Source organism: Mustela nivalis (genome assembly GCF_964662115.1).
Source record: "Mustela nivalis genome assembly, chromosome: 11".
NCBI classification, from domain to species: domain Eukaryota; kingdom Metazoa; phylum Chordata; class Mammalia; order Carnivora; family Mustelidae; genus Mustela; species Mustela nivalis.
In genome coordinates, this window is record NC_139030.1 from 22,351,486 (window position 1) to 22,369,150 (window position 17,665).

Here is a 17,665-nt window from a genome sequence, read left to right on the forward strand (position 1 = left end):
TTAATAACTAGTGTCCAGTGAAGCACATAGTGAGATAGCGAAACTATCATCAGTAGAAAATATATTTTACTCTGTCCTTTGGAAAAATACCTATTTTTGTTCTTTTTTATGTGAAAGCTGTTGCAGTGGAAAGAGATACCCTGCCATTTGTGAAATCCTTGGGGTGGGGGTATGGGAATAGGAGTAGCAAAGGAGAAGGAAACATCGTAAAGAAGGAGGGGCCTTCAGGGGAGAAGGAAGCAACTCTCCACGGAACGGATGGGCTCATATAATGTGTTTTATCTCCAAGCCCACTGTACTGGGAGGCAGAGTTCCTAGCAAGTTCTCGCTTCCCTGGTTTGGCGTTTGGTTTCTATTCAGTTGTATAGGTGAGACTGTTACCATTGTATGAGTAATAGAACTGATCATATCAGAAAATGAAAACTAGCCAGGGCAGAAGTGGAACAGAAGTGAGAGCTCATTGGGATAGTTCTGGGGTTTTGTTTGGTTTTGTTTCACTATTCATTGTTTTTTTTTTTTTAAGTTGCATTGTACAAAAAATAATATTAAAAAAGATTAAAAGCACACAATTTGGAGCCTTCCGAAAGTCCTGATAAGGCACTTTCTGCCTTTAATGTGAAAACACCTGGCATTGTGTAAGATAGAATAATACAGAGTTCCATTTAAACATTTAATGTTGACAGAGTTGGCAGGTTTGCCCCAATAGCTGACTGAGACGTGCACTGGTTCCTGGATAGGAGGACTGATTAAAGAAATGGAGCATTGTCTCTGCATCTTGATTATGGAGGCGTAACTAAAAAATACCTCAGTTTGATGCATTTTAGCACAGTGCTTATAAGGAGCCGAAGGCTATGGGGTGACAACAAGATAAGAGTTATAGAGCATTCCAGTGCTGGTCCGAGGAAATATATGTGCTGAAATGAAACACACTGATCCTTTTATTGAGAGCACTGCCAATCTGGAGTCTGAGCATTACGTGAAATTAGGAAGTATAAATTAGGACAAAAGCTAAGGTGCCATGCTTTGTTTACTAACTAAAAAGTGAATCCATATGTTTCCCTAGGTTTTAAGGCTTTAATTTTGTTTTGGAAATGGCCAGATGAATTAGCCTAATATCTCCAAGGATTTATTTATCTTCAAGCTCCAATAACATTGAATACTATTCAATCATTCACCTGCTATTATTAAATATTTACACTGAGCTAAAATATGGCACTTTGAAGATATGATATAAGATGGAGTTCCACCATCAAATTAAAAATTAGTTTATGTATCATGCATGCATACACAGGGCACACAGACACACATAGACAGACAGACAGACAGACACACACACACACACATATACGCACACACACAAACAGCATGAAAGTGGTCGAAAGCCTTTTTTTGGTCAACGTCCGTACAACAACACAGAAAATAAACCTTACAGTTTTTCCTGTATGGAAGTGGAGGGCACACATGTTGCTAATGGTCAAAGAGAGTATTTTTGAAGACTATGAAGAAACTTATGAATATGAGAAATATGATGATTCTTGAAGGGTAGACATCATGCGAATGGAAAGCAAGAGGAAGTTGAACCCCTGCAGAAAAGGTCAACCTTACTGGCAAAAGAAGTGAACTAAAAAACCGTTTTCACTGACAAGAGAATATTTGGCTCCTGTCTGACCAGAAATCACGTTCCAGTTCATGGCCTCTATAAAAGCAAAATAACCTCAGCTTGATCTTTGCCACTGAGGAGATGATACTGTTTCTCTCTTATGGACTGGATGGAAGAACATGCAGAGAGAAAGGGGCTGTATTAGGAAGAGTGGGTACTATGCACAGCGAGTGTTTATTGTGAGTGTTACTAATCAGGGGTAAATCACGTAGGCAGTGTCAGTTCCCTAAAAGAAATGAACACCTACTCCTAACTGAAGTGAGCAAAATCCCTGCAGGATCAGCCTTCCTCTCCAGAAAGCCCGAAGCCAGCGCCACAGATATTTCCAGGCTATGTTGCCCACGGATGAGTGAATTCGAAGTGGTTGGTTGGGCGTGGGGCCCCTGCTGCCCCACTGAGCATGAGGGAAGCTGGTGTTGCTCAAGTCACACTTTCATTTCTAGCCATACACCAGGCGCTGTTGGAGAGGAGTTAGAATAAACAACAGCTCAGTTTAATTTTACTAGACCTCAGAGCGTGAATAAAGGACTTGGGAATGGTTTTAGCGGCTTTTGCTATCTCTAGTAAAGTATGACATAAATTTTCCTTACCTGAGTAGCTTGTTTAAGTAACACTATATTCTCACAAAGACACTCTTCTTCCTCTTGTTTTGTTTATTGAGTTGATCTCTTTGATAGACGGCATTTCTGCATATGCTACGGATGATTAATAATAATGGCAATAATATTTATTGACCAATTCTGTTTCTGTGAGGGTCTCCATTTTCCATTTTTATCCAAGTGTTACATAGTCCTTAGAAGAAGTAAAATCAGAGAGACTAACGACGACCAGCAGCAGGTCTCACCCATCTCCTGCTCCGTTTAGTGTCCCACATCTCAAACACAATCACAACTACATTTTAACAGTTGTTCTATGTTTTCTGTCTGTCTCCTCTGTCTCTGTCTCTGTCTCTGTCTCTCTCTCTGTTTTGACTTGGTAAGCCTTCACATGGTTCACAAGTCATAATGACATGCAAGGAGAAATATATAACAGAAGTCTGATCTGATGCTTACAGCCCTGCTCCCACCCCTCTCTCCCTGCTCCCTGTCCGGCCACTGGCAGCCACTCATAGTGTCTTACCTCCATCCATTGTATCTTTAGGTCAGTACAAGCAAATACAAGTGTATATTTTTCGTTCTCTTCCCTTTCTCATGTTTACCTCTTAACTCTAGATGATACATTTCCCACACGTCATTCATACATCTCCTCACTTATCGATTTAAAATGCCCGTTCTTTGATTCCCTCTCATGAAAGCAATGAACTTTAGTCCATTTACACCAAGTCCTGTCTCAAATCCCAGATTGTTGGTGTTCTGTGAGTAGGTTGCAATAGTATTTTCAATTGATCTTTTTAGAACTTTATTTCTGTTTTCATTTATATTTAGATCGTCACTCGGCCCTCCGGCTTTGTCAGATAAGCACATCCAAGCCTCTGCTCCTTGTCTCCCTCCCTTTCCATGCCCCCTGCTTTGTCCATGGTGTCTTTACCTGATGGTGGCCCGAATGATAGCATGTACATTCTGTTCCACGGTCAAGTTCAGTCTTCCACATTTGGCTTATATATTGTTTTTCAAGTTTTAAAACCAAGAAAATGTTTTCATCTTGATCATTCTCTAAATTGATGAAGTCTGATGTCAGCCAGATTCTTGGATGACAAATCTTTCTTCCTCTTCTCCCACATCCATTATCGTCTATTCTCTTACTTTTTCTTGACGTTTAAAAACTGGACAACCTTTGCATTGACATGTTTGTCATTTTGTATCCCGTTGGTGGACTTTTCACCTGAACTGTCATTTTTTCATCAGCTCTCTGTGGTTTTTTTGTTTTTTGTTTTTTGTTTTTTTTTAATTCATTATTGCCTCACTAACTTTATCCTCCATTTTCTCTTCTGTCCTTCAAGAAGGTCTGTTGATTGTCTGAACTTGCTGCCCTGGTGTTTTGTTTTTGTTTTCCCTATTGTAAGTTTTCTCAAATGGTCTCTCCCCATGTGGCTTTGGGTCCATTGATGATTATTCCAGTGCCTCAGTTTATCATGTAAAAATGAAGGTGATACTACCTCTCACTGTTGTCATTAGGAATAAATGAAAGAAGCTAGCCAAAGCCCTTAACTCAGCACTGCCTACTTAATACCAGAGCTCATGCTGTTAAGTCTTACCCACATGGCATTTATGTGCTTTATGAGGAACTTCTGGGGAACAGAATTTAATATGCAAATATACATTGCTGAGTGCTTTCCTATTTTACTTTTTGGCATATCAAACAGTCTTAGAAGATAATGTAGTTTTTAGCCCTCTGTGTTCATAAAACAAGTAAGCAGGCAAGAAAACAAACAAAGTCTTGATTGCCATTTTCTGAGACTTTAGTTCTTCCAAGTGATTATGAATCAATTGACTGTAGATTTTCCTCCCAAGTGAGAGCATTTATTATTAGAAAAATAATGGAACTGCAGTGTTTCTCTTGTTAATGCTAGTTAGTATATTTGACATTTGCCATCTGTCATATTTTGCTCATCACTCTACATGTTCTGAAGAGATACCTGCCAATCGCTTAAATATTTTAAAATTCTGTTCCATTATCAAAGAGGTAGAGTACATTTAAGTGGTTTTCAATGATTTTTGTTTCCCAGTATGGTCATATATTCATATATTGGCTTGTATTTTCTGATTCCTTTTGTAGAATATCACTGATTTGATATATTACCCTGAATAAAATAATAAAATGCTTTTCAAAAAATATATCAGATATGTTCATTCTGAAAAAAAAAAAAAGCCATTTTGAATTGATGCTGATGACAACAGCTTCTTGTGAAGGCATTTCTTTTCATTAGTTTCAGGGATTGCTTTTTTCCTGGATGAGTGGGAAGTATTTTGGTCTTTAGGTCAAGAGAGCTGACATTGCCTTCGACTCGCTTCTGGCTGGGAGCCCTTGGGCAAGCAGCCTCCTGGCTCTCTCTTCCTTGTCTATTGAAGGAACATCAGGGCCTCCATGTTTTCTGTTCTGAAATCCTACAGTTCTCCGCTAAATCACTTACTTCTTCCAAGAGGCATTGATATTGTGTCTTCACATTGACAGATGTCCAGATTCAACTCGGCCCGAAACAGTGCGTCCTTGCCTTCTCCCGTGCAAAAAAGACTGTATTGTGACAGCTTTCAGTGAGTGGACGCCCTGCCCGAGGTCCTGCCAACCAGGTCGGTGCATTCTGGTTTTAGTGCTTTTCTTCCCCTGCTGCTGAATAAATGAGAGGCTATAGAATGTGAGCATCCTTCTTTTCCATTTGCATGTCCCCCTGGCACACACAGCAAACACGGTTGGTAAAATTTGTAAATGAAGTCTTGGATTTCCAGATCCATCAGGACTTGGCAGGGAAAACATATTCAGTTAGTAGATGCCATAACATCCCCGGAGAGCCTTGCAGCAGTGCTCCTCCTCTGGGAACCCTGTTGCGGTGTTTTGTACAGCCATACACATGTGGTTCCTTATAAAGCCTCATCACCGACACCGTTTCTTGTTGGCTCTTGTGTGCTGGGAGTCTGACTGGAGGCATCTTTATTAGCCTATAGGGCCTTAAGCATTGTGCTTCTATCACTGATAAATATAAGCCTACGAAAGAACAAGGGCAGATATGTAAAAAGCGTTGAATATGTGTAGGAATTGACAACATAAGATTTGTGTTTCTTTATTATAAATGGTGATAATTCATACAACTGGGTGTGTTTGGGGGCAGTGATCTGGGATACTTAATAACTACATCCTAAAAACACTCAGGAGTTTCTTAGAAACGTTTATTGTACCCCCTCACACATCCTAGCCTCCTCTGGGTAGTCCTGTCCTCTCAGGCAGGACAAGGCTGTACTAGCCTCCTGGAGGAAGGGACAAGGAAGCACTGCATGCAGTTCTGGGGGGAGAGAACCTTCCCCAGAGATTGAGAGCATTCACACCTTTCCTTGGGAAATTCCATCCCTGAGCATCCAGGATGCCCCACATTTTTTGTGTTACACGCTGTCATGGTGTGATGTGAAAAGATGACCAACATTGATATAGTTCTGCCCCTGACACATCAAACACCCTCTCAGTGATCGGTAAAGGGATAGAGGCAGCTACAGAACATTGTCCCCATCGGTATCTTATATTGTGATATTGGGGAACCTGTTTAAGGTTTTCATAACCTGTGCCATTTCATCTTCGTACTGTTCTTTTGTCACAGAATTAATATGGTTGTATCCAGTGAGCTTCCTTATGGATAGCATTAAAATGAATATTTGGGATATGAAATAGCCTTGAAAAATATAGTAGAATATTTTTCTAATTTTTTTGAGAAATTAAAATAACAGTCCCTTCCAGACACTTTTCCAAACTTACTTTCTTGAATGGGGATATAAAGTAAGTGAGCTGAATGAGCAAGGTCATGCCGCTTCTAGACAGAGCAGGACAGAAAAGCTATGAACCATTTGAAAGGCAGCATCTAGGAGGCTGACTTTTGGAATTTTAATGGGAATACATTTAAAAGACATTCAAAGATAAGTAAAGATAAATATTGGGAAAATGCAGGAAAATACAATAAGCTATGATGAAGGAGTTTTATTGAGATTTGGCTATTTCTTTTAGTTTCTTCCCCATGAGAGATTAGCATAATTCCTCTGTTAAGTGATTATGAGAAAGACTGAATTAACAGAATATCCCCCTGGCAGTCAGATATTGGTGTTGGAGCTGTCAGGGTCCCCTGATGCTGGGGAGGCACATTAGTTTTGTTGAGCCAGTGCGCCCTAGTGGCCAGAGATTACTTCGGCTGCTGCTCTTGCATGTATTCTACATTCAAGAAAATTCTCTGTTGCCTGAGAGCCTTCCCGCACTGGCTAATGATGGAGGAATCAGAGAGCATGGGAAATAATTGCTCTTCCGGCAATTTTAAATTTTATTTCAATTTTCAGAGATTCAATTAGTTATTTAAATAGTTGGCATTGTAATGAAAATGGTTCTTGGCCTCTGTGGTCTTTTTTTTTTTTTTTTTTTTGCCTCCAATTTTTCAAGCCTAGGTAATTCTTTTCACAGCCCGGCAGCCAGGGGACCTGGAGGAGCAAAGATTCAATTTTCAGATTTATTCCAACTTTCCACTTCAATCCTATTTACCCTCATGTTTAGTTTATACCTTGGGGCCAGTATATTATTAAATAACTGTGGGTTAATTAGAGGGGGCTATGAGGAGGAGGAGAATACTGAAGGAAATAGTACCTCTAAACCTGTGGTTCTCAGACTTTATTGTTTCCAAATTATCTAGAAGCATTACTAAAATGCAGGTTTTCAGCTCCATAGCTAGAAATTCTGATTCAGTCACTTTGGGAAGACCCCCCAAATGTGAGTTGTAAGTAGCTGCTCCTCAATGGCAATGCACTCTCTTTCTGATGATTTAAAAGCAAAACAAACAAACAAAAATCTGTGAACAAACACTGCTTGAACTCTGGGCATACGGTCTGTTCTGCAGCTTCTTGAATGTATTATGTTCTTCCCAGCTCAGCCATCATAGAATGTGGCAGCTAAGAGCACGACGCTGGAGCCCGATGGGCAGGGATGAGTTTCAAAGTTTGTTCTGTGATGGGGACACATTACTTCATCTTTCTGTGCCTCAGTTTTCCTTGTTTATCAACAGGGTTAATAGTCACAGCTACGTATATGACAATCACCTAGAGCCCTGCCTTGCATGGAGTAAGCACTGGGCAAGCGTTTCTGTAGTTGCTGTGGGCCTTTGCACCTGTTGTGTTTGAAGTTGACACTGTATTCAGATGCCCCTCCTGTTTTGACTCTGTGCATCCACAGGGATCTGCATTAGCAGACTTTCTCCAGGAATGCTTTACTCATGTTCCAGATCTCCCAGATGTGTTAGGCTGTCCCCAATATACCTCATTAACTAGATCATCCCAGGGCATCCTGCACATCCCCTTTTATGATATTCCCATAGTTATCTTTCCATGTCAATATTGCCCTTGCTCTAAGTCCATGAATGCAGAGACTACTTCTGTCATCTTCACTGCTGGATCCTCTAAACCCAACACAGTATGGGACATAGTTGTCACTTGATAACTACTTTTTGAATGGACCGATGTCCTGTAAAAAGAGAGAATGGTGTGACCTTGAATCTAGACAGGATACTCTCTGTTCTTGAGAGTGTCCTTCAAAATATACTTTGGAGGGGCGCCTGGGTGGCTCAGTGGGTTAAAGCCCTGCCTTTGGCTCAGGTCATGGTCCCAGAGTCCTGGGATCGAGCCCCGCATTGGGCTCTCTGTTCAGAGGGAGCCTGCTTCCTTCTCTCTCTCTGCCTGCTTCTCTGCCTGCTTGTAATCTCTGTCAAATAAATAAACAAATTCTTTAAATATATATATATATGTGTATATATATATATATATATATACACACATACATACTTTGGAGAATGGTGTTCTTGAATAATACCTTTCAAACTTAAATGCTCATATAAATCCCCTGGGGATCTTAGTAAATACAGATTCTAATTTAATAGACCCAGGTGTGGCCTGGAATTGTACCTTTCTGTAAGCTCCCAGACAATAACTATGTTTTGGTTATGAGGCTCCAAGATGGAATGAGGTTCATTTGAAATTTTTGAGCAAGGCAAAGACACGGTTGAAGTTGTAAAGTGAGAAGCATAGCCTAGGAACAAATTGGCAGGTGAGGACAGAGGTAAGGTACAGTGTTGGGTGAAGAAAAGTGGTTTAATCCACACTGAAAAATCAGGAGAAACATGGGCCAGAGCAGGTGACAACCTTGGCTCATGAGGAATGAGGAACTCTTTTTTTGCAGCTGTGGTTTCAGATTGGTTCACCAAGTTTATGTTCACAGTCCCCAAATTTGGCTGCATAATGGAATCATCTTTAGATCTCTAGAATGCACTTTTTTTTTTAAGATTTTATTTATTTATTTGACAGACAGAGATCACAAGTAGGCAGAAAGGCAGACAGAGAGAGAGGAGGAAGAAGGCTCCCTGCTGAGCAGAGAGCCCGATATGGGGCTCCATCCCAGGACCCTGAGATCATGACCTGAGCTGAAGGCAGAGGCTTTAACCACCCAGGTGCCCCTAGAATACACTTTTAATTTATGTTTGGGTTTTACTTCAAGACACTATGATTTAATAGGCTTTTCATACGATCAGGGAATCACTGGGTTAATATGAACCTCAAGCGAAATCCATTTGGAACCTCTCAGAGAGCCACGGTGGCTTCGGGGACCTGAGCCTAGGAGCGATTTGTACCTTAGCAATGGATGAGTTGTGTCAGCTTTTATTTGGCCCTGGCTGACTTCCTGAACTAAATCCTATAACTTTAAAGTATTCTCAAGCTATGAATATCTCTAGCTAGTAGCCAGCCACTGCTTCTGCCATCATTCTCCTTCTCAAATGTGTCTCTCTTTAAATGCTTAATGATAGTCCCACACTTTTCTATGCAAATCAGGTATTTGTCAAGCTGTGGACCAGTTGTGGCCTCTCTGATTTTTAAGTGTCAGGAATAAATACACCAAAGGATCAAGAACCAGTCTTTGGTACTTTTCTTGCTGTTTTCTTTTCTTCTTCCTTCAGCCTATGGAGCAAATGCCTGCCTGAAGTAGCCAATGGTATTTGCTTAATAACGACACCTGTTTTCGTATTATAGAGGTCCTCAGTTCTGTGCAGTTTTTTGTTTGTTTGTTTGTTTTTCAATGCATGGATGTCCAAGACTCTCCCTAGCCCCTGTTAGTCAGAATCTCTTCATGCTGAAGGGACATTTACAAATTACAAGTTTCCTCAAGTGACTCTGTAAGTGGTAAGGATGAGAAATACTCATTAAATGCTTTATATGGTGCAACATGCCATTACATACATTTTAACCAAATGTAGGAGATCACCGATAATTGTTAGTTTGGGTTTGGTTGGGAATTATCCCGGCCACTGCTCTTGTAATCATCACGCTTCGTGTTTTTACTTTAAAGTCACAGATCAGTACTGATTTTCCAGGAGTTTTCTCAGGTTGTCTTTAAAGGGGCTTACTTTATATTTCTAATGCTGAATTTTGTGAAGTTTCAGACATACATAAATTAATAGCATGTTAATGCTGAATATTAATGATTACTAGAACGTTCTCTTGTGTAACCATCACCAAGTGAAAACAATCATCAATTTGTTTTCCCGTGCTCTTGCTTTCCCTGTGTTACCAGCATCCCCCTTTCTTTCACCCAACCTATGGATTATTTTGAAATAATTCCCAGATGTGTGTGTCTACCACTTCTATAGAAGGGAAAATATGTAGTTATTGGGCTGGAAGATAAAATGTACCATATTCAAAATAGCTCCTCTTTTGAATTCCTAGAAACCACAGAGCTAATGTTTAATTATTTGTCAGTATCAATAATTAAAGGCTGAGGGAGCTCCTTGAACTTTCATCTCAGGGACAAGCTGGAGAGCAGTGTCATGGAAACAGGAAGGGCTGCTGGGATTTGGTAGGAAACTTCATTTGGTGGTAACCTTTGTTCCTGTGTCAAGCCTCCTAGAGATAGGTCTTGAGGTTTTCACTATCAAAGAGAATACTATTTTTTTGTTTGTTTGTTTTTTTAACTGCCTAGATGGTGTGGGCTAACAGTTAAGAGCATGGACTCTTAAGTCCCATCTTTGACACATAAGTCATTTCAGACTCCCTTTCAACTTGCTGTGTTTCAGTTCCGTCCTGTCTTAAATGAGATAATATTGGCATCTATTTCCTAGAGTGGGTATAAGGATTAACTAAGACTAGGGCACATTAAAGAATGTTCTGTAAATGGAGATTTATTAGCAGTAGTGGTGTGTAAGTTCCTTAGGAACAGGGAACTTACCTTTATTATGTTGGTGTCCTGCAACATCTAGACCCACTGTGCCAGTATGATGGCACTTGTTTCCATGTCCGTGTTTTTCTTGGACAAGATGATAACATCTAGAGGGCTGTTGTTTTCTGATTTCATTTATGAACTTGCAGTGCTTAGCACGATGTCTGGGACATGAAGGGCATTCAGCAGTTGTTGTTGAATGAATGAATACATGAACTCTGCATCTTTCCCACAACCAATTCTAATTCCTAAAGATTTTGCTTCCATAAAGATGAAGTCATAGCATTAACACATTATTGAGTTGGTCCAGGCCAATTAGGGGGAAAGATATTGGTCTTTTAGAATGTTGGATTAGTCAAAAGTCACCTCTCCTAGAATCCAGAGTTTCTCCCATTCGAATGTGAACTAGCACCACCCTCTCTTCATTGTCCTCTTTGCAGCACACAGGATTCCCTCTTTCTCCCGGCAGGCCCATCTGTGCTTCTGTCTACCTGGGAAGTGGTGAATGGGGTACTAATTTGCATCCAATAATGAGGAATCTGGTGTGTTTGAGTAATCAAGATTTGGGCCTGGGACACTGGCCCCCAAAAATAGTGTCAAAGGAATTATGATGGTCTAATGACTTTCTTTGAGGAAGTAACCTAAATTTCAGTCACCACCTCTGTAAATATTAGATGTTATCTATTCCCGAGTGTTTTCGAATACATAAAATAAGGTGCGTATCCCACATACATGTCCCAAGCTCCAGCCTCCCAATGCAGAGCATAGGTGACTTTGTTTTATACAGGCTCCACCAGGGATGACTTGCCATCTTTAGTCTATAATTATTTTTAAAGATTTTATTTATTTATTTGACAGAGAGAGAGAGAGAGAGAGAGCCCAAGCAGGGGGAGCAGCAGAGAGAGGGAGAAGCAGGCTTCCTGCCGAGCAGAGAGCCCGATGCAGGACTTGATTCCAGGACACTAGGATCAGCACCCAAGCAAAGGCAGAGGCTTACCCATCTGAGCCACCCAGCACCCCTAGTCTATAATTTAAAGCCCACATATCACTACATTGTCCTTGTACTCAATAAATGTTCCTGAAAATTTAGTAGGAGGAGTGACAAGTACTTGGGCTTGTGGAGATTACAGTTCTCAATCATATTCCTGCCAAACTGAGGAGTTGTGCTGATAAAAGCTGTAAAAGACACTTTCCCTCAATTCAGGGGGGAAGTAAAATAATGGATAAAATTTTCTTAATTTCATGTAATTTTTGCTCTTGTATGTTTGTTTTTGTTTGGTTTGGTTTTGCTTTTAGTTAAAATTTGGCACCTCTGTCAGCCTCTTTTAAAACCCAGTATGAGGAGGATTTGATTTGGGAAAAATAAAATGAAATTGGTTTGGCAACAACAACAACAATTAAGACTATTTCATCAGAGCTCCTTGCCCATTTCCCAACATGAGCTGCTGCTCAGAGGTCGGAACTCTGCTGGTGCGAGCTACATCTCAACTTCAGAGGAAATATTAGTCTACATTAAGAGCTGACAAGGGCTTTCTGCCTGTGGACGCCGCCAAGTAAGCATTGTTAAAGTCTCCCCTCCCACCGCCGTCATGTCTAAGTCAGAGTCTCCCAAAGAGCCTGAACAGCTGCGGAAGCTCTTCATCGGAGGTCTGAGCTTTGAAACAACCGATGAGAGTCTGAGGAGCCATTTTGAGCAATGGGGAACACTTACGGACTGTGTGGTAATGAGAGATCCGAACACCAAGCGCTCCAGAGGCTTTGGGTTTGTCACCTATGCCACTGTGGAGGAGGTGGATGCAGCCATGAATGCAAGGCCACACAAGGTGGATGGAAGAGTTGTGGAACCAAAGAGGGCTGTCTCAAGAGAAGATTCTCAAAGACCTGGTGCCCACTTAACTGTGAAAAAGATTTTTGTTGGTGGCATTAAAGAAGACACTGAAGAACATCATCTAAGAGATTATTTCGAACAGTATGGGAAAATCGAAGTGATTGAGATCATGACTGACCGAGGCAGTGGCAAAAAGAGGGGTTTTGCTTTTGTAACATTTGATGACCATGATTCTGTAGACAAGATTGTCATTCAAAAATACCATACTGTGAATGGCCACAACTGTGAAGTAAGGAAAGCGCTCTCTAAGCAAGAGATGGCTAGTGCTTCATCCAGCCAAAGAGGTCGAAGTGGTTCTGGAAACTTTGGTGGTGGTCGTGGAGGTGGTTTTGGTGGGAATGACAACTTTGGTCGCGGAGGAAACTTCAGTGGTCGAGGTGGCTTTGGTGGCAGTCGAGGTGGTGGTGGATATGGTGGCAGTGGGGATGGCTATAACGGATTTGGTAATGATGGAAGCAACTTTGGAGGTGGTGGAAGCTATAATGATTTTGGCAATTACAACAATCAATCCTCAAATTTTGGACCCATGAAAGGAGGCAATTTTGGAGGCAGAAGCTCTGGCCCTTATGGTGGTGGAGGCCAATACTTCGCCAAACCACGAAACCAAGGTGGCTATGGTGGTTCCAGCAGCAGCAGCAGCTATGGCAGTGGCAGAAGGTTTTAATTACTGCCAGGAAACAAAGCTTAGCAGGAGAGGAGAGCCAGAGAAGTGACAGGGAAGCTACAGGTTACAACAGATTTGTGAACTCAGCCAAGCACAGTGGTGGCAGGGCCTAGCTGCTACAAAGAAGACATGTTTTAGACAATACTCATGTGTATGGGCAAAAAAACTCGAGGACTGTATTTGTGACTAATTGTATAACAGGTTATTTTAGTTTCTGTTCTGTGGAAAGTGTAAAGCATTCCAACAAAGGGTTTTAATGTAGATTTTTTTTTTTTTTTTTTTGCACCCATGCTGTTGATTGCTAAATGTAATAGTCTGATCATGACGCTGAATAAATGTGTCTTTTTTTTAAATGTGCTGTGTAAAGTTAGTCTACTCTGAAGCCATCTTGGTATACTACCCCAACAGTGTGAAGTTAGAATTCCTTCAGGGTGATGCCAGGTTCCATTCGAAATTTATTTGCAACCTGCTTGGGCACAGAAGCCATTGTCTCCACAAACCTTGGTGTAGTTGAACTGACAGTTAATGTGTTGTGACCTGGAGTTCACCATTAAAAGGTCACCCAAGCAAAGTCCTGGAGTTTATTTGGTTATTAATATGATTGTTGGCACATCCTATGCAATATATCTAAATTGAATTATGGTATCAGATAAAATTATAGATGGGATTAAAGCTTGTGTATCATCCATTATCATGTGTAATCAATAAACGATTTAATATTCTCTTGAAAAAAAAAAAAAAAAAAAAAGAGCTGACAAGGAAGTGTTCTCAGTTCGCACTCTTCCTTCTCGCCCTGACCGCCTCTTCTTCGGCACCAGAGATTGATGTACAGCTACAGGGGCCTAGAGTTCACGGCATCACCAGCTGGGATTTTTCCTCACTTCCTACAATGGCCCCGGGAGTTGGGTGTAATCCCATATGGCTAAAGAGGTGAGGAGCCCCCAGCTCCAAAGGATGAAGTAACAGGTTCAAGGTTAGCTGCCATGCATGGCAGAGGCACAGCCATTGTGAAATGCAGATTCTGTGACTCCAGAGCCTGCCTGTTTTATCCCACTACAAGTTCTTTCTCCTGCCAGTAGGCACAGCTCATTTTGCCTGTGTATTAGCAATTCAAGAATTTGGAGCCTAGGACTCTCAAACCTGTGAAGGGTCGTGACACCTTACAGACCTATCATACATTGCTTTCACTTGTGCTGTTTCATTGACCATTGGACAGTTTGGTAAAACAGGAAGTTGTTCTATTAGGGCTGCTCCAAAGATTAGGTGAGAGGATTGGTCAAGGGAAGGACTCCTGATCACCTGGGCCAAAAGGAGCAAAGGGCAGATAAAAATACCCAGGTTACATTAAACTTACCACATTGCCTTTCCTGGTGAGCCTATATAGTTATATATATATATATGTGTGTGTATATATATATGTACATATATATATATATGTATATAGTTATATATATTTAAAAAGCTAGACAAGGTCAGACTTACCACTAAAAAGCTGTAATATCAGCATGTCTTTGTTTCATCTCACTGTCTCTTCTTATCAAATTAATAAAAGCTAAAAAAAAATAATAAAAGCTGTAATTTATTGATGTGCATTATCCTATTCTTACCTCAATCCTGTATGGGAAGAACTATTATTACTCCATTTTACATATGAGGAAATAGAGGCTGGAGGATAGGACCCAAGATTGCAACTCTAATAGAGGGCAAAGCCACACGGAAGCCTAGGCTCTTATCCACTCATTCAGCAATAAACATTTGCTGAAATATCAGTGCCTTCTAGCCATAGTGCTCAGCACCATGTACAGATATGCAGACTGGTGAGTGGAGACAGATCCTTCCATCATGGAGGGTAGAGTCTACTTATAGGAAAATGGAAGCATTGAACCCACAATTACCCAATGCGCATGCAGATACAAATCATAATATGTACTTGGTAGAAGATCAAAGTGCTGTGAGAGAAAATAGTAAGGAAAACCAGAATTCTGCTGTCAAGGATCTCTTTCTCCTTATCTCTGCTGCTTGCCCAGATCCAACCAAGGTGTAAATCCTTTCCTTTACAGAATTTGTCCTGATGCTGCTGCTGGAAGCAACCATTCCTCTCTTGAGTCCCATAACCCTGTCTGACTTGCTTGCATTCTAACTATCGGTAAAGGTGTTTTGTGTGTCTCTGAAGGGATGTGAAATCTTTGAAGGCTGGAACCCTTTCTGCTTTCATTCCCAAAAGTGCCTAGTAATAAACTTAAGACAGAACAGAACTCAGTAAATCCATGTCAAATAAATGGATGCCAGTTAAAAGCAACCTGCTTAAGCAAAGCTAGCAAATTGCTGAGAGGAAAGTTGATATGCCTTTACAACTAAATTTCTTTCATAAATGATTTTGTAGCTTACTGCAAGAACATGCATTGTGATGTCAGTGACAGAAGATGTAGGACATAAAGAATCAGATTTATCTCCGGCTTCCTGGCAAACATACAAGTTTAAAAACATGGTTCATCTTTTTTGTTTATTTGTTTACACACTCATTCATTAATTCACTCATTCCTATGTCCATCAGTCTGTGTGCTTACTATTATTTTGGATAGAATCATATGGGTATCTCATGGGAATCAGAGCCTATTCAATTGGTAATTCCCAGAAGGCATTTTCTACTGCAATTCCACATTCCAACCTAGGTCACACCAACTAAGGCAGTGTGTCCACTGGAAATGAAATAAAAGGTTTCATGGTTTTAGGTTTGTGTAATTTTAATAAAACCCAAAGTTATAATGTTGAAATGCAAAATTATGGTCATGTGGCCCAGACTGGTCCAAGAGTAAAAAAATAATTTTTTAAAAAGTTTTGTTTATTTGACACAGAGATAGAGAGTACAGGTAGGCAGAGCAGGAGCAGAGGGAGAGGGAATTGCAGCCTCCCCGCTGAGCAGGGAGCTGATGAGGGACTCAATCCCAGAACCCTGGGATCATGACCAGAGCCAAATGCAGCCGCTTAACCCACTGAGCCGCGCAGGCACCTGAGTAAAACAATAATTTGATCAGATTTCTCAAAGTGTGGCCCATGCATTCCCAGCTCAGAATTACTGGAAATGCCTGTTAAAATCCAAAGAGATTCTGACTTTGAGGTCAGGACTGGGCCCTCAAAATCTGCCATTTTTAAACCAATTGCCTTAGTAATACTAAGATACATTAAAGTTTGAGAACCCTTGAACTATATGGAGACATTTAATTTAACCATTAGACAATGGACTATTTAAGAAATGTGTAATTTGCATTTACTGTATAGTTCTAATCATTTTAGTTTTCAAGGATCCAAAGTTTTTAAGCTATAGTAGGTTAAAATGGCTTGTTGGGAAATGATAACGGAAAATCTCACAGATACTCAAAAAGAAGGGGAAAATATCCCCATGGACGTCATGGAAACTAGAAAAGCAAACAGGAAGCGAGGCTTCACTCTTCAGTTTCTGGTCCAGTGCACTTCCTCCTGTCTCTGCTTCTCTGTGTACACCTAGTGACCTGCTTCTTGTATTGGACCATTTCTGAATCTGTATGCTTATAACTAGCAGATACAGAGCCCCAAAATGGCTGTCCCAGGCTCAACTCTACCACACTTTCTTTAGTTAAGCACTCCACATGGACAGAAAGTTACCTTCTGGCTCTTTCTTGAGATTACAAGAAAGAGAATCTGCTGGTCCGGTGTGTGTCAGGCCCTCAGCCACTTCAACAGCTTATGGACCAGCTCCCTCAGTTCAGAACCCATCTGATAGGGGAAGGGGACAGTGTGCAGAAAGGTAGCAGGAGATGAGTGCAGGAGCATTCTCCTTAAGATAGGGCCATGGTTGGTTGTTCCCCCACTGAGACTGACCTCTCTAGAACACCCAAACTCAGTTCTTTGGAAGAGAATCCAGAACCTGACTCATACCCTCACTTCTGCTTCATCCAGATTCTGTAGGTGCTGAACTGCAGGAAGAGGCATGGCGAAACCTACCTGCTTGATTCCAAAGCAAAAACCATCCTCTTTCAGTTCAGAGTTGGTTTAGGAAGAGTGGTTTACATTAAGTAGAAATACAGAAAAGGAAAACTGAAGCCCCAGGCAACAGAAATGCAGTAGAATTATGTGCTCATGTAAAGTAGAAACTGGAAGGAGAAAGAAAGCTCTCGCCCTGAGTATGATTGGAGCCAGATATTTTACTTCTATCAAACAAATTGTGCAGTCTGTGTGTACTTGAGTTCTGACCAAAATGTCTAGGCTGGGATTTCTATCAACAGTCTGTCATCAATGATGTCGTCTTAGTTGTCTTATAAAGTAAACTAACATGTCAAACAAAACAAAATAAACAAAAGCAGGCAAATTTTTTAAATGTAGATTTGGTGCATGAAGTTCCACTCTTTATATCTGAAATCCACTGTCTTCCTTCTACATTTGCAACTAATACTTGCTACAAAGCATTATTAATCTCCCTCATTCAAAAGTCAAGCTACATTACCATCAATAAATCCTGTGGCTCATGTGGATATTCATAATAATTTATTGTTCGCCTTGGTAGCAAAAATCCCTGTTTCTTCAGATATGAATGCTCTTT

The 17,665-nt window shown here is 40.8% G+C and overlaps 2 protein-coding genes across 3 annotated transcripts in view; both read left to right on the forward strand.

Moving 5' to 3' along the window:
- THSD7B (thrombospondin type 1 domain containing 7B) overlaps positions 1–17,665 on the forward strand; it is an 824,611-nt gene that overhangs the window by 437,736 nt on the left and 369,210 nt on the right. For both annotated transcript variants that reach the window (XM_082689340.1, XM_082689339.1), the window contains exon 10: positions 4,772–4,887. In XM_082689340.1, the coding sequence (XP_082545466.1) occupies positions 4,772–4,887 (116 nt within the window). The remainder of the gene's footprint in view (positions 1–4,771; positions 4,888–17,665) is intronic.
- On the forward strand, positions 12,073–13,442 carry LOC309843694 (heterogeneous nuclear ribonucleoprotein A1). The gene has a single exon (XM_082689349.1). It carries the CDS (start codon positions 12,127–12,129, stop codon positions 13,087–13,089), a length of 963 nt encoding a protein of 320 aa, XP_082545475.1. The 5' UTR covers positions 12,073–12,126; the 3' UTR covers positions 13,090–13,442.